General features: G+C 41.8%; 1 protein-coding gene across 10 annotated transcripts in view; it reads right to left on the minus strand.

The window, feature by feature from the left end:
• Positions 1 to 27,142, minus strand: part of DOCK9 (dedicator of cytokinesis 9) — a 335,677-nt gene that overhangs the window by 12,575 nt on the left and 295,960 nt on the right. For 7 of the 10 annotated variants that reach the window (XM_084627444.1, XM_084627443.1, XM_084627445.1 and 4 more), the window contains exons 46-49: positions 11,033 to 11,155; positions 7,133 to 7,246; positions 5,412 to 5,558; positions 2,461 to 2,671 (exon numbers count right to left, since the gene is read on the minus strand). In XM_084627444.1, the coding sequence (XP_084483570.1) occupies positions 2,461 to 2,671; positions 5,412 to 5,558; positions 7,133 to 7,246; positions 11,033 to 11,155 (595 nt within the window). Of the gene's footprint in view, positions 1 to 2,460; positions 2,672 to 5,411; positions 5,559 to 6,386; positions 6,423 to 7,132; positions 7,247 to 11,032; positions 11,156 to 27,142 lie in introns of all 10 variants that reach the window. The other 3 variants (XM_084627447.1, XM_084627439.1, XM_084627446.1) reach the window with 1 other exon arrangement.

Genomic DNA, 27,142 nt, shown 5'->3' on the forward strand with positions numbered 1-27,142 from the left:
TATGTGATTTCTGGCTTTACTAAGATAAAAACTGAGTAGGAAAAAAGGCACAAATTCAATTAAAAAAAATGCTTTGGAGGGCTCACCTTCGAAGAGTCAGCGTAAGTTTTCCAGGTCAAAGGTCTTTGAGTCAGCCTTCCTGGCACTCTTAGCTTCGACACCAACGTTTCTGGCCTACCAAATGTCAGAGATGACGAGGAGCCCCTTGATGTTGACCCTGTGGACTCAGCACTGGCCTTAGCCATGAGAGTGGTGCTGAGGAGCCCTTTGATTGTGGCCTTTCCATGCTTCTCAAGGTCTGACAAATGGCATTAACCACCTCTTCTAACAGCTGGAGTTTGAGGCAACCTTCCTACTCCCTTTGAATTCATGGTGATAGCAATGGCCTGTATATTTAATCTGCACAGTAACCCTCATCGAGGCAACATAATAGTCATCAGTAACAGTATTGCATCTTTTGATTTGATTTGAAAGCTTAAAGATGGTGTTTTTATTGGGATCAGCCATGGTACCAACTGGAGATGGAGACTCGGAAAAAAGAAGAATTAAGACCCAAATCCTGTGAGCTAACCATGGTGTATAATCAACATAGAAACGGAGAATGAAGGATTATGTAAATGGATCCAACACCAGTAGGGTCACAATGCTGCAGAACTAAAACAATCTAACTAAAAAGCTAAAAGCAAAAAAACCATAATAGGATAGAGTAAGGGTACTGACAGATGAAAGCATCGAGGACACTGGTAGATTCTTACTTGCTGCTCCTTTGGGCGTTAACTAGAACAAAACAACAGTTGGGAAAGACTTCCCCTTTATATCTTCCAGCTTAAGATGCGGCAGTAAGAGGGTTCAGGCAGACCCACTGGAATGCTAACAGTGGACGTTGTGCAAGCACACAGGCAACCCTAGGAGGAGAATCAGTTCTCAAGCTACACAAGTGTAGTTACGAGAACTGGCTGGGAAAAGAATGTAAAAATATTGAAATTTTGGGATTTTTTTTTTTAATCCTGAATCAGGATGAAAATCCAAAACTTTCAATTTTCTCATGGAACTGCAAGCCCACAATAATTTGTTAATCCAAAATGAAATATGCTCCCTGGTGTCCAATGGAGCTTCAAGTCCTGGAAGCGTGGGCAGCCGGAGATCTGGGAACCCAGGCTGCCAAGGAGGCAGGTAGGAGACCAGGCAAGTTTCTGATGGAACCTACCTGGTTTCTGTCAAAAGTTTCAAAGAAATTGATATGTTCGTGTAGAATGTCTTGATTTCAGAGAACTGGAATTTTCCAAGGGAAAAATGTTCCATTGGAAAGATCTCCAGACTGCTCAAGCAGCAAGTCTAACCCTAAGCAATATTTTTGGATGGGAAATGAAAAATACTTAAAAAACAACATAGGATTTTTAGGCAAGTGGACTGAAAATACCCAAACTGTAAAACAACAAGGACATTTGGGTTAATGCTCCTACTTTAGATCAAAGCCTAGCAAGAAGTTTAATTACTATAAATGGTCAGGTTTACATTTTATCCAAAAGATAATACTTAACACTTCACACTTCTATAGTACCTTCCATATAAAGAACACAAAGTATTTTGAAGGCACTAGTGAATTAAGGCACTTACATCTACACCCATAAGAGATAGAGAAGTTTATTATGTTCATTTTAAAGATAACAATGGGAAAGTTAAGACAAACTAATGAATGACTCACCCAAGATCATACTGAAAGTTCATGACAGAACAAACCAACTGAACTCAATCCTAAACCACAGCCAGATTATCAGCTCTTCCAGTAACAGATATCTCTGACAATATCTTGAGGCACTAATTAAATACCAATCCAAGAAGGAAGATTGACATCTGCTGAATCACAATCATGGATTCTTACAGCACTTTTCCACTGAGGTGTCTTATCCAAGATCACAGCCCTAACTGATATGGGGATAACTCTTAGCCCTAGTTTCCATATTCTTATTATTTATTGCATTATAACTAAGGGTGCACAAAAAAAAAAAAAAAAAAAGGATCAAGGAATCCCTTTATCCAAAACAAAAATATTAATTTGAAAGTAAAGGCTATGTGTGATCCTATTCTTATGTCTCTTCCTCCACATTCTCTAATCAGCAGTTATCGGAGTGCAAAGGGATCACATGACAAAACGTACTGCCATAGGATCAGTACTCTTACAGAAACGTTAAGAGGACTTCCTTGTTACATTTAAAAATCACGACGTGTATGTATAGTTTTAAAAAAGAAAAGTTTGGCCTCCACCTAATCTTTGGGTTTATTTTGCTTTCGTAGCTACCATCAACAGTCTTGCATACTAATCCTTGAAATGAATTTGGATTCTCCTGACAAAACACAAGAGGTTATTCACTCATAGAATTCCAAACACCAAGAGCTAAATATGAAGACATAATACAAAAAAGTAGTCCTCTTTAAAAAGAGAAATCCATCATACAATACCTGTCAAAATAGTTCGTCGTTTACACTGTTCTTCCACTCCTCCTTGTCTTTTACCAGATTGAGTAAAAGGCATTTCAAACATAAAACGACGAATATTGTGCGTTCTTTCAAACTCTGTTTTTCTCTCTTGCAATTCCTTTTCTTCAAAATATGGGACTACATGTGTAACTTGTATGTATGCATATTTTGAGTCCAAATCCTTGGGATTCACCTTTAAAAAAATAGAAAAATATTTAAATTGCAACTATTTAAAGTTGATTTTTTAATTTGAAATTGCATAGGTTTTGGAAAGTAAATTTGGCTCTGGTTCTGCAGGTAAATCCAGATGTGAAACCCCTCAGCTCCACTGATTTCAAAACTGAAGTTATTTCATTAACTTAAAAGTTACAGGTTAACTTTTATTAACTTTTATTAACTTAAAAGTTACAGGCAGCTATAGTATAACCTTAGTATATTTGTCTAGTGACACAATTTTCTATATTTTTAGAGTACAGGACTGCAGATAAAAGACACATACCCAGAGCAGTGTCAACATAGCAAATTATATTAAATTCCATTAAGACGCTACATTAATAGAAGATTAAGTTTGCACAATTTGTTAGTCTCTAAGGTGCCACAACTACTCCTCGTTCTTTTTGCACAATTGAGCACTCAAAAGTGAGGAAACAAATACTGGTGCTTTGTCTCTCTACAGCTGGTTCAAGGATAACCTGGAAGTCAAAAATTATTATTGTTATATAGTTACTAGTTAAAAATATTCTTTATAGCATACCATCTCAGAGAAAAATATTATCAAAAGCAAAAAAACAAGTCAAAAGATCACACAGAAAAATTAAACTTAAAACAAAACACCTCAGAAATGTCACCAGAACATGACAAATCAACTCAGTAAACCACTAAAAGTATTAATGCTACAAACATTCAAACAAAGTCATTGGGTGAAATCCTGAAACTGAAAAGAATGGGAGTTTTGTTTGTTTGTTTAACACTTTAATGGGGTCAGGATTTCACTTTGTGATTAAGGCACTGGGTTGGGAATTGGGAGACATGGGTTTAAATTATTGCCTCTGCCTGTATGACTCTGAATATATAATTTTATCTATTTGTGCCTCAACTTGCTATCTATAAAGTGGCGATAATTATACTTCCACACCTCACAGGGGAATTGTTATGATAAACTCATTCATGTCTGTGAGGCACTTCAATACTATGATGATAGGGACCATAAACCCCAGATACTTCTGTCAATTTTTGTATAGTATTGTTGCTCTTTTTCCTGAAAAGAGGAGGCATGTGCAGGGAGATAATATTAAAGAAAATATGTACCTAACTCCTATACAGTGCTTTTTATCTACACAACTCAATAGTACTTTCCTCTTTTGTCATGTGCTATATTTCAATTTTAGATATGGAAAATGAGGCACAGAAAAGTGAAGAGACCTGTCCAAGGTCACCTAATAGGCCAATGGCAGAACTGGGACTAGAACTCAAGTTTCCTAAGGTCCCAGTCCAGTGCCCTACCCCTCTCAGACACACGGTTGTATTCTTTCTTGAAGAAAAGTCTGCAGTGTTTTCAGACCCCTTCCCTGGAACCTATGGGTAACCGTTTGCTTACTGAGTATGAGACAAAGACAGACACTTCCCTGAAAACTTTGACTAGACTGAATGATGGAAGCAAAACCTGAGAATAGTCCATAGCTATGAATAGGATAGAGTACAACCTATTTTCCTCAAACACACCAATTTTAACTAGTTGTAAGAGAAATCCTCATTAGGTTTAAAACATTTATATCTAAGCACATTGGAACGGTTGCGAAGAACTGAGGGTACAGCATAGGTCTGTGAAGTTTGGTCCTAGCTTGAGTTTTTATTCCCAGTAAGGTTCCAGTGTGAGTGGGGACAGCTTCTCCCTCACCGCTGCCTTGTTAGGCTGACAAGTGTTGAATGAATCTTGTGACCTTCTTACCAGACAGACAGAGAAGCAGGAGAGGCAAGAAGTGGTGATTTAGGAGGGAACTGCTGCTGGCTCTGGAGTTTGGTGGTGGGTGAAAATTAGCTGCTGGTCAAGAGTTCTGGACTAGATGTTGAGGGGAATGAGTTGGGACCTAGAATGGCCTCTTATGCACGAGATGCCCTTTTCAATTGGAAGGTTGCTGTAGCTCTGTTCTGCCTGATCTTCTGTGCTGTGTGCACCATCTTGGGAACCCTCAACCATGAGAGAGAATATCTCCTATTGAGTGACAACGCAGGCAAAGGGCTAATTTGAGAGGCCAATCATATGGGAGAGATTTGTGGGCAAATTATCTATTTTTATCCCCCAAAATACTCAGCTAGGCTTACCAAAGGGAGTTCTAGCTCTAATGTACACTAGACTTTGGACACAGAGATTTCTATCTAGGTACTACTATTGCCCCATCTGTGTCTGAGAACCTGAAAACCCATCTGTGCCACATAGTGTCTGAGAACCTGTGAAAGCGTTTCACAAAAGGGTGGTCTGTATCTCTCACTGCAACGGTATCAATTTGGACTCTACCCCAAGCTGCAGAAGTGGGAAAAACCCTCTGTGAGCATAACTGAGCATGCATAGGAAGGAGAAGGATCTATGGTACACTGTGTGGGCAGCAAGTAGTCAAATGACCTAAAGCTAAGAAGCCAGATTTAAAAGTTACTCAATTTTGTCTTAACAGAAAAGCCTTACATTGCTATGTGACACAAAAGCCAGGAAATTCAAAATTAAGGCATACTTTACGAGAGCCATCATGCCCCTTACCCTCTCCAGCCAACACTTTATTCAGATAGGCAGCATGTGTACACACATAATGAGGATAGGATAGTGATGATTCAAACTCAGACTCTTGATTTTGTAGAGATTCATGAAATGAAATTATGAGATTTTGGGATAAACTTGTTTTAAATAACATATCCTGCTTTACAAATAAACGTAGTCTTACTCTGCCAGAATCCTGGATCATTCTGACGTTTTCTGATCCGAATTTGTCAGAGTAGAGCTTATGTAGTCTCTGGGAAATCTCTGAAAGTGGTGTGAGTTTAGGCTCTTTATAAATATACTCCTTTCCATCTTCATCCTCGAAGAATCCCTGTAAGAAACAAACAATAATTAGAATCCTTAAAGAACAACAGCCAATTGTTACAACATACAGAGTGGTTTATGCTTTTCAAGGCAAACTTAAATGTTCAATGCACGGTTCAAGCAAAAGTAAAAATATCTATCAAAATAAATCCAAGTTAAAAAGGTCCCCTATGAGAAAAAAAGTGAATTATCTACTATAGAATGAGTGCACAGATAATGAAAGCACACAAAATTACAAACTTATGAAAGGATTGTTGTAATTATTTGATGTGCTAACATTAAAAGTTTTGAGATCAAAACTGATTTTTCATATTCTTCCAAAATGAATTGTTTTCATCCCTGTTTCACTTGCCAAAAGATCTATTTCCTTGCCAAAAGGGACTATTTGACTCTCCATTGAATGCTTCAGTAAGAATTTACAAAAAAAGATTGAAAAACAGTTTTACAGCGGTTTTACATACTGGATTGTATAGTACAATGAAATAAAACCACACCTACTCTCTCATTTAAAAATCTTTACATTATATTGAACATAAATATTTGTGTGTTTGCACTAGTTAAACTATCTGTTTTTAAATCTTGGCTGAATCAAATATAGAAGTGCATGGAAGGTGAAACAGGTGACTGCTTTAAGGCAAAAAGCCAAGTTTGAGTTAATGTTTTAAATCAGAATATAAATATTTCTGTCATAAGATGGAACGGACAAAAAGTGAAAGAAACAGAACATACCATGTATAAACACAGGCTACACTGAAAAAAATACCCACATCAAACTAAGCTGAAATGCAGTAATTTTTACTGCATTGCTTGCTTTGTAAGCAGCTACTGTAATTACCTCCACATCTCTTTCACTGTCTGTAAACTGGTATTGCTATAAAGTTATAAAAGACAACAACAGAATAAATTGAAGGTTATACTGCTCAAGGTAGTTTACAATCTCCCCCATTCCCTAAACAGCCTGCCAGCTATCCAAATGAAATCAGTTAACTAAAAATTGGGTTACACATACACAAAAATGTACACAATATTTGGCTACTGTGGCATATTTTACTTATACAAAGACAGTGTAGATATATTACAGGATGTAAAGCTGTCAAATGCACACAGTCAGCCAGAACTTTTGATTTTGTTTTTTGAAGCATGCAGTGCTGATGTATTGGAAATCGGTGATTTGTTTCTGTAAATGGCACTGAATGTTATTTTTGGAATTACAACAGCTAGAATGCATACAGATCTGAAAAGCAAACTTGCAAACCACACTGCAGCACCGAAAATGGTGCTCAAAAAATTGCTAAGAATTATTATTATGGAGAACTTACCGCTGCCTTAAGATAGTAACAAAAAGAAAGAAAAAGAAAAAGCAGAAAGTTTACTGAGGAAGATAAGGAGGAATTACATGGGATATGACAAATGTATTAAACCAGACAATCATTACTACCAGAACAAATCTATCATGCTTTTTATTTTGCAGTATCAATATAGAAATCAAAGGAAGACTGTGAATCAGGGTATGTTGCAAAATCTTTAATAGTTTTTTGACTGTATTTTATCGTTTGAAAAGTGATATTAAATAATGCTTACCTGTCCAAAGAATGCAACTCTGAAATAAGTGCCAAGTAGTCTCTTCCCTGTATGCATAACTTCTGTTACTTTGCTGTATGCCCGATGAAGTGTGTCATATAGATGTGCTAGTCTCTAAAAAACACCACAGAATTTTGGAATGGCAGTGCTTAGAAGCAACGCTTTCTATTTATTTTAAACATAAAGCACTGTGTTAAGGAGAAAAAGCTCTTTTAGTCACTAACGTCAACATTCTAAGAGAAAATGTATTAACAATAACAAACACCACTACCACCACTTAGAACCTATAGCAGCGGAGTTAAAACACTAAGGGCTTGGCTACACTTACATTTTATAGGTTTCAGAGTAGCAGCCGTGTTAGTCTGTATTCGCAAAAAGAAAAGGAGTACTTGTGGCACCTTAGAGACTAACCAATTTATTTGAGCATGAGCTTTTGTGAGCTACAGCTCACTTCATCGGATGCATACCGTGGAAACTACAGAAGACATTATATACATAGAGACCATGAAACAATACCTCCTCCCACCCCAATCTCCTGCTTGTAATAGCTTATCTAAAGTGATCATCAAGTTGGGCCATTTCCAGCACAAATCCACATTTTCTCACCCCCCCCCCCCCAACTCACTCTCCTGCTGGTGATAGCCCATCCAAAGTGACCACTCTCTTTAAAATGTGTATGATAATCAAGCTGGGCCATTTCCAGCACAAATCCACGTTTTCTCACCCCCCCCCCCAACTCACTCTCCTGCTGGTGATAGCCCATCCAAAGTGACCACTCTCTTTAAAATGTGTATGATAATCAAGCTGGGCCATTTCCAGCACAAATCCAGGTTTTCTCACCCCCCCACCCCCCTCCAAAAACCACACACACAAACTCACTCTCCTGCTAGTAATAGCTCATCCAAAGCAACCACTCTCCCTACAATGTGCATGATAATCAAGGTGGGCCATTTCCAGCATAAATCCAAGTTTAACCAGAATGTCGGGGGGGGTGGGGAAGGAGAAAAAAACAAGGGGAAATAGGCTACCTTGCATAATGACTTAGCCACTCCCAGTCTCTATTTAAGCCTAAATTAATAGTATCCAATTTGCAAATGAATTCCAATTCAGCAGTTTCTCGCTGGAGTCTGGATTTGAAGTTTTTTTGTTGTAAGATAGCGACCTTCATGTCTGTGATGGTCTCTGCATATATAATGTCTTCTGTAGTTTCCACAGTATGCATCCGATGAAGTGAGCTGTAGCTCACGAAAGCTCATGCTCAAATAAATTGGTTAGTCTCTAAGGTGCCACAAGTCCTCCTTTTCTTTTTACATTTTATAGCGCTCTAACTTGCTGGCTCAGGGATGTGAAAAATCACCCCCCTGAACACAGCAAGTCAGAGAGCTTTAAAGCGCTAGTGTAAACAGGCTCTGAGTGCTAGGAGCCGCACTCCCAGCACTCAGAGCTAATCCCCTCGTGGAGGTGGAATACCAGGAGCGCTGGGAGACCTCTGTCCCAGCGCTCGCGCACAACCACACTCGCACTTCAAAGCGCTGCTATAGGAGTGCTCACGCGACAGCGCTTTAAAGTTTCCAGTGTAGCCATGCCCTAAGGGCTAGACTGTAATGTTCCTTCTAGTCCTCACTAAAAGACAATGCAGAGAAGGAATCCTTCTCTGCTACCCTCTTGTGAAGAGGAGTGAGTGAGTGAGTGAGAGTGTGAGAGAGAATCAACTACTACCATTGTAGTAGCAGATTACTAACCTCCATATGCTGGCTCAGTTGTTTTGGCTGGCACATTGGGGGATGACATAGCCAATACTTAATATAAAAATGGCCATACTGGATCAGACCAATGATCCATTTAGCCCAGTATCCTGTCCTCCAACAGTGGACAGTGCCAGATGCTTCAAAGGGAATGAACAGAACCAGGAAATTATCACCCTGTCATCATCACCCCCGTCATTCAGTCCCAGCTTCTGGCTTAGGGACACCCAGGGTATGTCTACACTGCATTAAAAACCCATGACTAGCAAATGCTAGTGGACTCGGGCTAAGGGGCTGTTTAATTTCGGTGTAGATGTCTGGGCTCTGGAATCCTCCCCTTGCTCAGGGACCCACAGTCAGGGCTTCAGCCCAAGCCTGAATGTCTTCACTACAATAACCCCTTTGCCCACACCCCTTAGCCTGAGTCAGGTAGCATGGATCAGTCACAGGTTTTTAACTGCAGTGTAGATATACCCCCAGAGCATGGGGTTGTGTCCATGACCATCTTGGCTAATAGTCATTGATTGACCTATCGTCCATGAAGTTACCTAATTCTTTTTTGAACTCAGTTTATACTTTTGGCCTTCACAACATCCCCTGGCAAGAGTTTCACAGCTTGACTGTGCGTTGTGTAAAGAAGTACATCCTTATTTTAGTTTTAAACTTGTTGTCTATTAATTTCATTGGGTAACCCTGACTCATGTGTTATGTGAAAGGCTAAATAAAATTTCCCTATTAACTTTCTCCCCACCATTCATGATTTTATAGACCTCTATCATATGCTCCCTTAGTCATCTCTTTTCTAAGATGAACAAGCATTTTTAATCTCTCCTCAGATGGAAGCTGTTCTGTACTCCTGATAGTTTTTGTTGCCTTTCTCTCAACCTTTTCCAATTCTAATATACCTTTTTTGAGATGGGACAACCTGCACTGCACACAGCTCCAAATCATTTATGAATATGTTGAACAGCACCGGTTCCAGTACAGATCCTGAAGGGACTCTACCATTTACCCTCTCTCCATTATGAACACCACCATTTATTCCTACACTGTTTCCTATCTTTTAACCAGATTCTGATCCATGAGATGACCTTCCCTCTTATTCGATGACTGTTTAATTTGCTTAAGAGTTTTTGGTGTGGGACCTTGTCAAAGGCTTTCTGAAAGTTCAAGTACACGATATCCACTGGATCACCCTTGAACATATGTTTACTGACACCATGTTGACTCTTCCCCAGCATATCATGTTTCTCTGTATGTCTGATAATTTTATCCTTTACTATAGTTTCAACCAATTTGCCTGGTACTGAAGTTAGGCTTACTGGCCCATAGTTGCCAGGAATGTCACTGGAGCCTCTTTTTTAAAATATCACCCATTCCCCTACCCACCTGCTGACAAGAGAAGGTAGGGAAGGAACGAAGGAGGCTGTTCAGACACATAACTCCCCCCTACATCTCTGTGTTAGTGTATAACTGTGGCCATGATCAGGCCCAAACTGACTAGCCAATGATCGTGCATCCAGTGACTACAGTTCATCCCTCAGTATTATCCATATTGCATTTTCAATACTATTTAATATTACAGTAATGTAATATCAAATGACTACTGAATAAAGTTTATGAAAAACAATCCTGAAAGTAATAATACTAAATCCTAAGAGGCATTAAGCACCTGGAACTTCAATTGACTTAAATGGTAGTTAAAGATGCTCAGAACTTCTTTGGAGTTGGAATTGTATTTGCCACTGGTTTTCAGTTGGATTAAAAAAAATTCTGAAAATAACTTCATTACATTAACTCTTTATTATTATATGCAGGATTATGTATCACCTGCATGTAAGATTGTTTTATGAAAAGCTATCTGTTTTTGCGTACTGATTTTTAATTGGATGCACAGTATAAATTCCAATGATGAAAGGCAAATACAAAACCATTTAGTTCTTCAAGGTGTACATGAAGCAGGACCTGTGCAAGTGAAATACCAAACTTTTTTGGTTATAAATTAAACATGCCACTTTAAATTTGAACAAATATTTCAAATAAAATTGTTCTGATACTGTATTGTTCAGAGATATTTGATACATCATACTGATATAGATTCAAAAGGCTAGACTGTTTTCACAGACAAATTTTAAAACAGAAGCCTATCAAATACCTCAAAATCCCTCCGTTTTTCATAAATGGGAATTATAAGTTTGTAGATGTCAGCAATCAGTTCATATCGTTCAGCCTTCCAGAGTCCATCTGCACATTGCTCTAACAATTCCATTAGCACATCCTAAAGTTACAAAAAAGTAAAATTTAGTTGTTTTGCACTGTTTTGTTGTGTCTACATTAAAAGAAAACACAAGGAAAATGGCAGTTTGCTGAAAAACAGATTCCCAAAACAAAAATATGTAAAGGCATTGTGTTTTAAGGCAGAGTATTGGTTTAGAAAAATCCAACACAGTAACAAAAACACACACACAGTTTTGGATGTGAACATACATACTTTGCATTTACTTTATATAACATATTGTTTTTGAGAATATCATGAACTTCAAAGACAACTCAACGTGAGTACACCTAACAAAGGAACGTGCTTGCCTTATAAGGCTTTTGTTCTGGGAATGTTTATATGCAGTCAAGCAAATAAGTTTTATAATCACTTTTCAGAAGCCTTATTATAAAACAAACTTTCTGTTTCTGAGGTGCTTTTTTATGTTCGGTTTGTGAAAACCATTACTAATAAAAAGCCAACTGGATACAACACTTAAATTTTATCGTTTATATTTAGTTTCTACAAGAACTACCCAATTAATTACATTTTCAGTACAATTACCTGCATTACACTAATAGGTATTCATAAATGTGTACTTATTAATGTACATTCTGTGAACTTGAATCTGATATACCATGTCTGAGATGAAGAGGTAAATGACAAGAGCAGGAAAGTTTAAGAAACTGAGAAATATGAGGAAGCAGAAATATGTTGGGCATAACATTCCTGGCTTTCTTTCTTTCTTTTTTTTTTTTAAATTATCTTTCTTGTTGCAAGAAGATTAGTTAAGGCAAATAGTTTATGCACTTAATTATGGTACCATTTTGTACAAGGTAAGTTTTTCTGTTCTATGTACCACTATAACTCTTAATAGTCCAGCACAACATAGAATAGATATTTCATTCAAAAAAACCCACTATGGATTACTTGTCATTAGAGTGTTCATTTTCCATATATTTTTAATGGAATGTTATTACATTAAAAATCATAAGTAAACTTGAACTACAGTAACTCCTCACTTAACATTGTAGTTATGCTCCTGAAAAATGCGACTAAGTGAAACGATGCAAAGCGAATCCAATTTCCCCATAAGAATTAATGTAAATAAGGAGGGTTAGGTTCCAAGGAAATTTTTTTTTTGCCAGACAAAAGGCATTATATACATTTTAAACTATTTTAAACAAGCAATTTAATACAGGCATATGTTTTAAACAGAGGAGGTGCCCCTGCCTTACCCCACACAGGCACAGCCCATTGGCACTGGAGGACAATGAGGCAGGCAAGGAGGCTGAAGGTGCTGTAGTCTAGGACAAGCACGTTGTGCAGCAGTGGCAGCTTCTCCTACTCTGCAAGCACCAGGGGCGGGCTGGGGGGGGGAGCTCAACCCTCAGCCCGCCCACTTCCCCCCTTCCCCCATGCCCGCATCCTTGACCCGCCTCTTCTCCCCGCCCTTTACTTTGCATGCTGCGTCCTCGCTCGTCCCCGCTCCCTCCCCTGCCGCCTGAATGTGGCAAAACAGCTGACTGCCCCGGGCAAGAGGGAGGCGCGCTGAGTCCTTGCTCCTCCCCCCTCCCTCCTGCCCGGGGCAATCAGCTGGCTTGCCACGTTCAGGAGTCAGGGGGAGCCTACGCACCAAGTCCTCGCTCTTCCCCCCTCCCTCCTTCCTCCAAAACGCCGCAAGCCAGCTGATTGCAGTGGGCAGAAGGCGGGGGAAGGAGCTGATCCGTGGGGTCTGCCAGCGGGCTGGAGGCACTGTGGGGGTTGGAGGGGGGGCACGTAGGAAGGCTGCCAGCTGTGGAGAAAGCAGGCAGCCAAACAACGTAAGAGTGGAGCATTGCACAACTTTAAACGAGTATGTTCCCTAATTGATCAGCAATGTAACAACGAAACAACATTAACCGGGATGACTTTAAGTGAGGAGTCACTGTATCAAACGAATTCTATCAACTGGAGAACTACACGTACATTTGCAATAATACAGTGAAGAGAAATTGGACAGAGTGTGGAGAAAAGCTAGAATGATAAAGGGTTTGCAGGAAATGGACTCTGAGGCTAGATTAAGGAAATGTATTGTGTGAAAAATATAGGCTGTAGTGATTTATGACGCGGGTATAAAAGTTAATTCAGGACTTCTACAATGACAAAAGGGAAATTGTTCCCATAAATTTGCAATGACTGTATTAGAATTCCAAAGAGAAATAAGAAAAAAATCAGTTTAAATATTACAATAATGAACCAAGTTTATTTCAGGATTGGAGGAATAGGATCGGGTCCTACTGAAAGGTGAACTGTCAGGCTGGAGGGAGGTTACCAGTGGAGTTCCTCAAGGATCGGTTGGGACCAATCTTATTTAATCTTTTTATTACTGACCTCGGCACAAAAAGTGGGAGTGTGCTAATAAAGTCTGCGGATCATACAAAGCTGGGAGGTATTGCCAATTTAAAGAAGGACAGGGATATCCTACAGGAGGATCTGGATGACCTTGTAAACTGGAGTAATAGTAATAGGATGAAATTTAATAGTGAGAAATGTAAGGTCATGCATTTAGGGATTAATAACAAGAATTTTAGTTATAAGCTAGGGATGCATCAATTAGAAGTAACAGAGGAGGAAAAGGACCTTGGGGTATTGGTTGATCATAGGATGACTATGAGCTGCCAATGTGATATGTGAAAAAAGCTAATGCGGTCTTGGGATGCATCAGGACAGGTATTTCCAGTAGGGATAAGGAGGTTTTAGTACAGTTATACAAGGCACTGGTGAGACCTCACCTTGAATACTGTGTGCAGTTCTGGTCTCCCATGTTTAAGAAGGATGAATTCAAACTGGAACAGGTACAGAGAAGGGCTATTAGGGATGGTCCGAGGAATGGAAAACTTGTCTTATGAAAGGAGACTCAGGGAGCTTGGCTTGTTTAGCCTAACTAAAAGAAGGTTGAGGGGAGATATGATTGCTCTCTATAAATAATCAGAGGGATAAATGCTGGAAGAGAGAGGAATTATTTAAGCTCAGTACCAATGTGGACACAAGAACAAATGGATATAAACTGGCCACCAGGAAATTTAGACTAGAAATTAGACGAAGGTTTCTAACCATCAGAGGAGTGAAGTTTTGGAATAGCCTTCCAAGGGAAGCAGTGCCTATCTGGCTTTAAGATTAAACTCAATAAGTTTATGGAGGAGATGGTATGATGGGATAATATGGTTTTGGTAATTAAATATTCATGGTAAATAGGCCCAATGGCCTGTGATGGGATATTAGATGGGGTGGGATCTGAGTTACCCAGGAAAAAATTTTCTGTAGTATCTGGCTGATGAATCTTGCACACATGCTCAGAGTTTAGCTGATCGCCATATTTGGGGTCGGGAAGGAATTTTCCTCCAGGGCAGATTGGAAGAGGCCCTGGAGGTTTTTTGCCTTCCTCTGTAGCATGGGGCACGGGTCATTTGCTGGAGGATTCTCTGCTCCTTGAAGTCTCTAAACTACGATTTGAGGACTTCAGATATAGCACAGATATAGGTGAGGTTTTTTTGCAGGAGTGGTGGGTGAAATTCTGTGGCCTGCATTGTGCAGGAGGTCAGACTAGATGATCATAATGGTCCCTTCTGACCTAAATATCTATGAATAAGTAAAATATTTTATGTGGCCATATTAGAAATTACATTTGTTTCATATGAATTAACAGAGTTACAGACACCAGCAGATTTAACCAAGTATACAAAATTGTTACATAAGTAAAATGTTAACATAATATTAGCCTTGTATACAAGCTTTATTTGTTAGCACAAAATTATGGCCAAAGTATTTTATTTCAGTAAGTGGTATTTACATGAACTATTTTTCATTCTAAGCAGTTTCAATAGTTGCGGTAAGATTTGGCAATCATTTAAAATTTTTCTTTCATTTGCTTTGTTTGGGTCACCATTTAATGTTTAGAAATACTGTGTCTATAGTTTGCATGCATTTCAATACATTAAAGAGAAACTAGTTTCATAATATGGTAACTTTTTTGACTATATATTCTTTCTCTCATCCTGTTTTGCTTTTCCATTCCATTGGTCATCTGTAGACTACTAGACTAGTGGACTATAAAATTTAAAAAGGGAGAGACGAAATTTTAAAATGGTGAATGTATTCGCCTCTCCTCACCCAGTTCTGATGTATTTGTTATTCCAAATTAGGCTATATATATGTATATATATATATATCTTTTTTTAAAGAAATTATATATAGAATGCATTGTTGGGCCTGACACAGGTCACTGTAGGGCATAAAATCATCTTTGCTCTCTTCTTCTCTCTAGCTGTGCCTTCTGTGCTCTGCCTTGTTGGAGGAAGAACACAGAATTACCTAAGGCATTTAACAGGGGCATGATCAGGACCATAATCTTTAATTTTCTATCTGTAGACATCAGGATACGTGATTGTGCAAGAGCTGATTTACAACTTTAGCACTTTAACTGTGTTGCTAGATGTAGCGTACTCTTTCTTCTACTGTGTACTGAGGTATGTAATGCCATATTCATGAAGTTCAAGTGCTGCATTTTTTGTGGACAGCATGGTGGGGCTGCAGTGTTTATTCCTCTTATAATGTGGCTTAAAGTACACTGTACAATGGTAACCACACTTTCTTATCTTCCACTTATTTTTATATGACTTGACACTATGAACTTGTATATTGCTATTTAACTACTTTAATTCTAGGAAATCAGAAGTACTTATCCCTTCAGTCACATGATGGAATAACAGACATTCATTATTATTGATGAGTTCATTACTTGTGATCTAGCTGTGCTTTTGGTGATGGGGAAGGGGACACTGTTTTTAGATGCTCTAGAGGTGAAACAGAAACATTTGATTATTTCCCCTCCTTAAAATGAAATTGTAGGTTACACCGTTCAAGATATTTGTAAAAGCTTATCACCTGACTACTGCTACATTTATGCTAGACTGGTCTAATTTTTCCTCAATTAAGTATGTTAAGATGCTCCTCCCCATCTCTCCTTTACATGTACACTTAGGTACTTTATAACCCCCTCAGTTCTATCATTTTGTGATAATCTTGTGAACTATAGACCTTGTTAAAGGTTTATTTATTTATGTCCGAGAGATGAAACGGGCAAAACCACATTCAAATATGACTGATAAAGAATAGCCTTATGCCATAAGTTCAGTTATCTCTCAATGTTGCTTGTTTCCATGCTTCTTGTTTGTGCTTCCGAGATAAAAGAAAGTATTAGAGTTCATATTAATACATACATTAAAATCACTAAACCATAGAATTTACTGTTATCCTCAAATTCTAACTTCATTTTTACAATCATATTTGTTGGATTTCTATTGCTTGTCAGATGCTCAAAACTAAACAAGCATCGCTACTATACAGTATGTTATATTTACCTGTGAAAAATATAACTATCAGAGACTGCTTACAGTACAAGAGCACTGATTTTTTTAAACATGCCACCACAAAGTCACACTAGGCAAAGAAACTCTGGTCTTAACCTGTAATTTTTCTTCTCTGAAACAGTACGTTAATCTTGGACATATGGGTGGATCTGCTCTCCAACAGGGAACTTGAAGGCAGTACTGATGACTTCCAGCAGGAGGCACTAAAACTCACCCACCAACTGCTCCTCAAAACAATTTACTTGACTAATTACAGGTGAGACCCTACCAATTTCACAGCTGTGAAAAACGTGTCACGGACTGTGAAATAAGCCCTTCCTTGTGAACTCTGATCTCCCCCTTGCTGCTGGACTGGGGAGTGACAGGACTTGTCCTTCCCTTGCATGGCAGCTCTAGGGGGTGGGGATGGGAGATCAGACCCACCTCTGAGTGCCTCCCGCTTCTGCAGGAAGCTACAGTGCTGGGCAGCAGCCCTGAAGGTTTCTGCAGCTGGAGGAGGCTTATTGATGTGGGTCCGAACTCCCCCTGCTGCCAGAAAAGGGACCCCCACGGTTACAAAACCGTTAAATTTCAGATGTAAACATCTGAAAAGGTGAAACTGACCAATTTAAAAATCCTCTGGCTGTGAAATTGATCAATATGGACTGTGAATTTGGTTGGGATAAGTAACACCATAAGGAGCTGGTTAAAAACAACCAATTCCTTTTGATAATACAAACCTCTCAGTGCTTTCATTTAACTGCATTATTTTCTTCTCAGAACCTTACTATTTCAGAGAATGGAAATTTTGGTACATGCTCATTTTCTTTCTGTGAAGATCTCCACTAGTTCTTCAGGTCTGTGTTGTCTCTGTCTGTCATAAATATAAAGGGAAGGGTAAACCCCTTTGAAATCCCTCCTGGCCAGGGGAAAGCTCCTCTCACCTGTAAAGGGTTAAGAAGCTAAAGGTAACCTCGCTGGCACCTGACCAAAATGACCAATGAGGAGACAAGATACTTTCAAAAGCTGGGAGGAGGGAGAGAAACAAAGGGTCTGGGTCTGTCTGTAGTCGTCTTGGCCGGGGACAGAACAGGAATGGAGTCTTAGAACTTTTAGTAAGTAATCTAGCTAGGTATGTGTTAGATTATGATTTCTTTAAATGGCTGAGAAAAGAATTGTGCTGAATAGAATAACTATTTCTGTCTGTGTATCTTTTTTGTAACTTAAGGTTTTGCCTAGAGGGGTTCTCTATGTTTTTGAATCTAATTACCCTGTAAGATATCTACCATCCTGATTTTACAGGGGGGATTTCTTTATTTCTATTTACTTCTATTTTTTATTAAAAGTCTTCTTGTAAAACACTGAATGCTTTTTCATTGTTCTCAGATCCAAGGGTTTGGGTCTGTGGTCACCTATGCAAATTGGTGAGGCTTTTTATCCAACATTTCCCAGGAAAGGGGGGGTGCAAGTGTTGGGAGGATTGTTCATTGTTCTTAAGATCCAAGGGTCTGGGTCTGTAGTCACCTAGGCAAATTGGTGAGGCTTTTTACCAAACCTTGTCCAGGAAGTGGGGTGCAAGGTTTTGGGAAGTATTTTGGGGGGAAGGACGCGTCCAAACAGCTCTTCCCCAGTAACCAGTATTAGTTTGGTGGTGGTAGCGGCCAGTCCAAGGATAACGGGGGTAATATTTTGTACCTTGGGGAAGTTTTGACCTAAGCTGGTAAAGATAAGCTTAGGAGGTTTTTCATGCAGGTCCCCACATCTGTACCCTAGAGTTCAGAGTGGGGGAGGAACCGTGACACTGTCTACAGTGGATCCAGAGGCAGCTGAAAATGTTGCTTAGAAAGTACCAAACTCATTCCTGCTGCCATCTGAATGAGTACTTCCAAAATGATATAATAAACTTCTTTAGATGAATTTCAGCATAAACCTTCCTTCTTTAAATCTTCAACTATGACTTCAATTCCTCCCTGTCTACATAAGGTTTCCAATATGCACTAAGATCAAAACAAACGTACTTTTATTTTTTTTTCATTTTGGGAAGGACTAGCAGAGATGTTAATCACAGAAAGGAAATTTTCAACAGATATCAAATTTTTCCATTCTATTTTGATAACACCTTCACTTGTCCATTGAGACTAGGAAGTTAGTGTTCAGATTCTTAAAGAGGGGAAAAAAGGCAAGAAGAGAGAGAGAGAAAATCCCCCTCTCTAATAATACTTCCTGTGTAGATGCTGTAGAGATATCTTAGTTGAAGATTATAATTTAGAGATGCTGTCATAAATATAAAGGGAAGGGTAAACCCCTTAAAATCCCTCCTGGCCAGAGGAAAAATCCTCTCACCTGTAAAGGGTTAAGAAGCTAAAGGTAACCTCGCTGGCACCTGACCAAAATGACCAATGAGGAGACAAGATACTTTCAAAAGCTGGGAGGAGGGAGAGAAACAAAGGGTCTGTGTGTCTGTCGGTATGCTGCTTTTGCCGGGGATAGAACAGGAATGGAGTCTTAGAACTTTTAGTAAGTAATCTAGCTAGGTATGTGTTAGATTATGATTTCTTTAAATGGCTGAGAAAAGAACTGTGCTGAATAGAATGACTATTTCTGTCTGTGTGTCTTTTTTGTAACTTAAGGTTTTGCCTAGAGGGATTCTCTATGTTTTGAATCTAATTACCCTGTAAGGTATCTACCATCCTGATTTTACAGAGGTGATTCCTTTACTTCTATTTCTATTAAAAGTCTTCTTGTAAGAAAACTGAATGCTTTTTCATTGTTCTCAGATTCAAGGGTTTGGGTCTGTGGTCACCTATGCAAATTGGTGAGGATTTTTACCAAACCTTTCCCAGGAAGTGGGGTGCAAGGGTTGGGAGGATTTTTGGGGGAAAGACGTGTCCAAACTACGTTTCCCAGTAAACCCAGTTAGAGTTTGGTGGTGGCAGTGGATATTCCAAGGACAAAGGATAAAATTAATTTGTACCTTGGGGAAGTTTTAACCTAAGCTGGTAAAAGTAAGCTTAGGAGGTTTTCATGCAGGTCCCCACATCTGTACCCTAGAGTTCAGAGTGGGGGAGGAACCTTGACAGATGCTCCCTCAAAAGGGACAATATTATGAACATAGGAATTTGGAGATTTTCCCTGGAGGCAGGGGTTGGGAACACTGTGCAGCAGTTCACCAGAGATGTTCTCCAGTTTGTTTTATTGAAGTTTTATTCCTCTCTCATTCACTGGTTTGTTATTTAATGAACCCCAAGATCGTTACAGATGCTTGCGCAAAAGAATGAAAAATCTAACTTTCAGTGTTTTACAAAGATAAACAGCAATATGTACCTTGCTGCTTTGTAGTTTTTTTTCCCTGAAGAGAAGTTCTCTCTGCCCAAGATGCACCTAGAGATCTGCTATGTGCTCTGGAATGGAATGTTGGCTAGAGAATTAACATTTGTTTCCCCTGAGGCAGCACTGTACCGATATCCATCCAGAGAATATTTAGATTGACCTGGTATCTCCAGAGGTGAAATGAAAACATTTTGAATTTCTTGTAGAAAAGTTTGTTTTAAATGGATATTCCTGGTTGTGCTAAAGTGTTTGCACCTTATGCTTAGAATGCAGACAGAGGGAAGGCAGGATAATTTCCTGTGATGAGAAACACAAATTTATCTTTGTAAGGAATGACAAAGGGGCTTATATAATACAATCTCATTATTATAAATTGTGCAGTAGAGTTCTTGCATTTAGAGATACGCACGCTCTGAAATCCTCCCTGGTGAGTCCGACGACAGAGACTCCAAGTGCAGAGACCACGGCGGTGCCGAGTGGGATGGTGCAAGGGAACAGTGCCGCAGGGATGGTGAGTGGTGCTTTATCATCACAGGCTTGCCTCTGGATGGTGCCATGCCTTGAGGTGCCGGAAGTCTGTCCTGCCTGGCGGGGGACTGCTGTGCCATGATGGCAATCGGGTCCCTGGTCACCTCAAATGTATCCGGGGTGGAAGGGAGCTCCAACTCCTTCATCTGACACTCTCTAGCAGGAGAGTGCAACTGTTCTGAATTCGAAAGACCCCTCTGCAGGCCCACAGTCAATGGTGTCGTTTCCTGCAAGAGAGGTGCTGAGTGCCCCTGCACGGGACCCACACCGCTAGCGCTGTCAGTCTCGGCTGCTCTCACCGTGGGCAAGTGCTGTCTATCAGTCTTCTTGTGCTGCTTATGTGGCACCAGTGAATGCGAGTGGTGCCATGTTACCACCATGGGTTTTGGCACTGGGGAGTGACAGTGCCGAGGGACTCTATGCATATTGTCCTTCTTCGGTGCTGTAGCTTCTCTAACGGAGACCGGAGTGCTCCACACAAAGGTGTCGGTGCCAAGTCCTGCTGGCCTGGGGCCAGCTCGGGACAGAGGGCTGCCTCCATGAGGAGCTGCTTGAGCCTGAAGTCCCTTTCCTTTTTCGTTCTCGGGCAGAACCCTTGGCAGATCTTTCAGCCATCCGTTTGATGTGCCTCCGCCAGACACTTTAGGCAGGCGTCATGGGGCTTGCCCCGTGGCATGGGCTTGTGGAAGGTTCCACATGGTTTAAAGCCTTGGGATTGAGGCATGGCTGCGAACCCCAAGAGGGGAAGGAACTGGGGTGGGGGGAACCCCCAACTCCAACTACTGTAACAAACACTAACTATTTAACTATTTACAGGCTGACAAAACAGAGATATTAAGGGAAACACTTGCCGAAGCAAGAGAGACACTCAGCTCCAATGACCATCACTGGCAGTAAGAAGGAACTCAAGAGGCGGCAGGTCAGAAGGAACATATACACACCGCCATAAAGGTGAGTTGGCTCCAGAGGGTTCCACAGCTGACCGGACGGACACCACTGGGGAAAAACCTTCTGACGACTGTACACGTGGTGCACACACATCTATGTGGAATCGACATGAGCAAGCACTGGAAGAAGCACAGATACTTCCTTGAGTGGGATCTCTTAGCTCTGTGCCACCTGTTTAAACAGTTCTTGGAACTGCTTAAAATCATCATCAGCAGTGGGAGGTGGGGGCATTTTGGCTTCATCTCGTGACGATGAGGAATTATGTGCTTTTGATGTTGTGTCCTGCTCTGTGCCCTCCCTCCCTCTTGTCCTGTTTCATGTTGGACTTCAGAAGTATCTGGTATGGAGAATGGTGGTGGTTATCTTATCCTACTTCTATGTGGGGTGGGAGGTTGGTTATAAGGTGCCCTGTAGGCTGCCCCTGAGTCCCAGTGTGACCATTGCATGGGGAAGGGCATGGGTGGGCATATCCATGGCTGTCCATACCAAGGCTGCATATCTTGTCCATATTGGACCATTGATCGCACAGGTCCCAAAGATGATCTGGTTTCAATTGGTGAAGAGTGGTGTGAGGGGACGACACCCTCTTTGTGCTCATCGTCCTTGTTGCTAGAGAATGGTGGGGCGTTGGGTGAGGCTGATTGTTCAGGTGCTGTATGCTCCAGGGGGCCATCGGTGCCGAGGAGTGGAGAGACTGGTATGGAGAACACCAGGATGTGTCTATGGTTTAGTAAATAGTGTGGTGCTGGCGGTTTTGTGCCATTGCTAACAGTGCCAGTGCTTTTGATGGTACTGTGGGTGGTGCTGAGGCTTTGTAACTTGACTTGGTTGGTGCTGGTGGTGCCATCTTTGCCCTCTCTGCTGGTGCCGATGAAACTGTCGGCGTGGGTAGTGGTTGCATAGCCACCTGTGACAGCTTTGGTGCTGTTTCTTTCACTGGTGGTGTTGGTGCTGCAGAAGAGATGGTAGGTTTAGACGTGCTTCTAGACTCCTTGTCTTTACTATAGGACTCGACAGAGGTCCCTGTGCCTTGAAGGTGCATACCCCTGGAGCGGTTGGCACCGAAGACAGAAACCTGGCAGGAAACAGTTTCTTTTTTGTTGGCTCTCTCTGTCGTGAGGTTGTAGCTCTTTTCCTCAAGCTTTTTGAGGAATGAGCCTTGTCTTTCGCTGAGGTTGAGAAACCCAGGGATCGCCCTGTAGAAAGGGTCTGTTGTCCGGGGTCTGAGGCCAGGCAGAGAGATTTCTCCATAAGTATGGACTTCAGGTGTAGGTCTTGATTCCACCTGGTTTTGGTCTTCAAGTTGCTACAGTGAGTGCACTTTTGGGGAATATGCAACTCACCAAGGCAGCGGATGCAGAGGGAATGTCCGTCTGAGATGGGCATAGTGTTTCAGCACAAGCCACATCTTTTGAAACCTGGAGAACCAGGCATAGTTGAGTGCGGTTTTAAATAATATTTTTTTTTGTAAATAACTAAGACTAATACTAACTATATACTGAAACAAACTATTTCTAACTATGTTTTCTAGATCTGACCCTGGCTGACGGGACCCCACTATGGAGCTCCACTTTTGGGTGAGCACGGTTGAGGTTGGGGCACGGGCGCTCTAGATGAGGCGCCAATGGCACCACAAGACAGCCACTGTGCATGCATAATCCAGATGGACACTAATGCTGAAATTCTCTGCTCTACGTTGCAGGTATGCACCCACTCCTGAAGTGGAGCACCCCGAGGGACATCACTCGGAGAAGAATATATATATATTGAGAGAGAGAGAGAGACAGACTCAGACCTGAAGGATATAAGAGAGTAGTAGAAGGCAGGTACATCAGCCTCAGAAGGAGCAGGTCCCTGTTCCCTGGATAGCCAAACAAAGGCTACTCCAGGCCAATCAAGACATCTGATGCCAATTAACCAGTTAAGGTTGTTAGGCTAATGCCAGCACCTGACCCCAATTAACTGGCAAAGGGTCAGTTAAGGCCATTAGGCTAATGGAGACAGCTGGAACCAATCAAGGTCTCACTCATACTGCCCAAAAGCTCTCCTTTCCAGTTCCCTTGAGAGTGCCTAGGTGAAAGGAGCCGGAGGAGAGGAAGCACTGCTGTATCCTGAGGTAAGGGTGAAGCTAGGAAAAGGGGACCATGGTGAAGTGGCCCAGGGAATCAAAGCAGCTTCAGTGGTGAAGGGAAATCAGCCAACAGCTGCTACCATTAGGGTCCTTGGGCTGGAACCCAGAGTAGAGGGTGGGCCTGGGTTCTCCCCCCGTCCCCCCCCCGTGCACCCATGCTCTACAGAAATCCCCTTGAGAGGGGAAGCAGGCCTCGGTCCAGTCAGGAGGCCGAACTGTGCCTACTGAGCGCTATGGAGTGACAAAGACTGTGGGATATTTCCCGTTCCCATTTCTGGCCTGTGATGAAAGTAACTCAATAGGCTGTGACTCTTGCCGCTACACTGTGAAAAGAAGATCACACTGGGGCCTTAGTGAGTTTCTGAGGCCACTGAATCTGCCCGGAAGTGTGGGACCCACCAATACACACACACACACACACATAAAAATAATAATTCTCCGTGGGTATTCCTTCCATGTATTGGAGTGTGAATTGCTCACAGTGACTAACATGATATCCTTCTGATTCTCCAGGGAGATTTGGTGGTACATTTCATTTTCCCTGCACTGCACATTGACCATATTACACTGTAGATCTGTTAAAAAAGTCTACACAATTGACTTATTTTAAAAAAAAAAAACAGATTTGATTTTTTTTTGGAAAATTTCCATAAGTAGGCCTGTAATGGGGGAAAAAGCCCAAGCAGTTTCCGATTGTTACAATTAAACATCTAGGACATTATAAATGGTGGTCAGTTTTGAAATATTCCTTGAACACATACTAGTCATTTTCTCTTACACTAATGGTTCTCAACCTTTTTGGGCTGAGGACCCATTTGTAAATCTTAATGGCCTGTCGCAAACCAGTAAATAACTTTAGTGCAAAAAAATTTGGCATACTAAATATTTCTTAACCACGATACCTAATAAACACATTAACATAATAAGTACTATATAAGTACATCATGTGTACAATAGTGGCAGATCCTGTGGCTCCTGTTCCATGGGGCTGGCTGGACTCGTTCCCTGCTCTGGGTGTTGCAACCTCTGGGCCATTCAGGTTTTAGGAGCGGCCTTGTCAAATCTGGGTAAGCAGCAATGCGATCTGGCACCTGGGGTCACAGTGCTACTCACAAAAGTTTGGCCCAGCCATCCCCCTGTCATCATGCCGGAGGGGTGACTAGGCCAATCCTGAGCAGTGCTGTGATCCTGTGTACCAGGTCACAATGACTGGATTGGGGTGCTGAGCCCAGCCAGCCCTGCAGGACTGGAGTTGCAGGAGCTGCTGCTGTGGGGTGAGCGTGGGGAGGCAAATAAGCCCTTGTGGAATGTGCCGGGGCTGGAAGGTTGGCCAACTTGTAGCAGGTGCAGGAGGTGATCCACAATGAGATCCTCTGCGATGAAACCGGAAGACCTTTTATATGGTTTACCACCGCCACAAACAGCTGGTTCAATTTTTGGAACAACTTTGTGTGCTCTATGTAAAAGGTGAGCGCCCGTCGAACGTCCAGTGAGTCGAGTCTTTGCTCCCGGCTGCTCGCATGAGGTTTAGGGTAAAAACAGGCAGGAAAATATTCTGGTTGGAGTGAAACTGGGACACAACCTTCGGAAGGAAAGCAGGGTGAAGTCTAAACTGTACCTTGTCGTTAAAGAAAACCATGTAGGGAGGGTGTCATAGTTCCTTCCCCACTCTGAACTCTAGAGTACAGATGTGGGGACCCGCATGAAAGACCCTCTAAGTTTATTCTTACCAGTTTAGGTTAAAAGCTGCCACCACTAAAGTGTTACACAAAGAACAGGGGAAGTGCCCACTTGGAAAGGTCTCCCCCCAAAAATATCCCCCCAAGCACTACACCCCCTTTCCTGGGGAAGGCTGGATAAAAATCCTCACCAATTTGCATAGGTGAACACAGATCCAAACTGTTGGATCTTAAGAACAATGAAAAAAACAATCAGGTTCATAAAAGAAGAATTTTAATAGAAGTAAAAAGAATCACCTCTGTAAAATCAGGATGGTAAATACCTTACAGGGTAATCAGATTCAAAACAGAGAATCCCTCTAGGCAAAACCTTAAGTTACAAAAAGACACAAAAACAGGAATATACATTCCATTCAGCACAACTTAGTTTATCCGCCATTTAAACAAAACAGAATCTAATGCATATCTAACTAGATTGCTTACTAACTCTTTACAGGAGTTCTGACCTGCATTCCTGCTCTGGTCCCGGCAAAAGCATCACACAGACAGAGATGCCTTAGTTTCCGCCCCCCCGCAGATTTGAAAGTAACTTGTCTCCTCATTGGTCATTTTGGTCAGGTGTCAGCGAGGTTATCCTAGCTTCTTAACCCTTTACAGATGAAAGGGTTTTGTCTCTGGCCAGGAGGGATTTTATAGTTCTGTATACAGAAAGGTGATTACCCCTCCCTTTGTATTTATGACAGAGGGTCAGAGGTGAGGACCTTAAGTTCTGAAACACTCCTTGCCGAAGTAATGGAGACTAGAAAGGCAACCTTCCATGAGGCCCCATCAGTTTGGAGAGAAACAGGTTGAGATCCCACGCAGGGATCGGCTGCCGAACCTGTGGATACAGATGCTCCAGACGTCTGAAGAAGTGGCCAACCCTGCGGTTGGCGAAAACGGAGTGCCCGATCACTCCTGGGTGCAATGCAGAGATATCTGCCAAGTGCACCTCGATGAAAGAAGCTGCCAGACCTTGCTGCTTAAGGTGTAACAGGTACTCCAAGATGAAAGGAATAGAGGCCTGCAATGACGGAGTATGGCCCTGGGAGCACCAGACTGCAAACCTTTTCCACTTGGCCAGATAGTGGACCAAGTTGAGGGCTTCCTACCAAGCAGGACCTACCTAACCGACTGCGAGCACATGAGCTCCGTGGGGTTTAACCATGAAGCTTCCAGGCCAAGAGGCGAAGAGACTGAAGGTCTGGGTGACGAAGGCGACCATGGTCCTAGGTGATCAGGTCCGGAAGTAGGGGCAACGCGATAGGGGTGCCCACTGAAAGTTTCAGGAGCGTGATGTACCGGTGCCACCATTATGACCATCACTTTGTCCCTCTGGATTTTGAGCAGGATCTTGTGCACAAGCAGAAATGGCGGGAACGCGTACAACAGATGATCTGACTGGGGAGGAGAAATGCGTTCGCAATAGAGCCTTGGCTCTGGTTCTGAAAGGAGCAGATCTACAGGCACTTCCTGTTGCCCTGAGTGGCGAAGAGGTCAATGTGGGGAGTTCCCCACCTCTGGAAAACAGTGCCAGCTCCCGAATTTTTGGTTCCAGGAGCTCCCCCACAGGATGCCCCTCAGTGGTGGCTTCCAGGGCACAAGCCCTCGATGCAGGGGTTGGTCCCTGTCCTGCTTCGGAACTGGGGAGTGAGACCAGTGCCTTGCAGTCTCCACTGGCTTCGGTGCCAGGGAGCACCAGTGCTGAGGGTCTCTGTGCCCAGAGTCTTTCCTCAGCACCACTTCTCTTATGGAGGCCGGAGTGCTCTGCACAGAGGCGAAAGTCCCACTCCTTTTTAGCTCTGGGGTAAAATTCTCTGCAAATCTTGCATCAAGTGTCTGGGGGAGATGCACCAGACTGACCGGTACACCTCCCCCAGACACTTGATGCAAGAGTCGTGGGGGTTGCCCACTGGCATGGGCTTGTGGCAGGACTTGAATCCTTGGGATAGAGGCATGCCCC

The sequence above is a fragment of the Lepidochelys olivacea genome, assembly GCF_965140295.1.
Source record: "Lepidochelys olivacea isolate rLepOli2 genome assembly, chromosome: 1".
NCBI lineage: Eukaryota > Metazoa > Chordata > Testudines > Cheloniidae > Lepidochelys > Lepidochelys olivacea.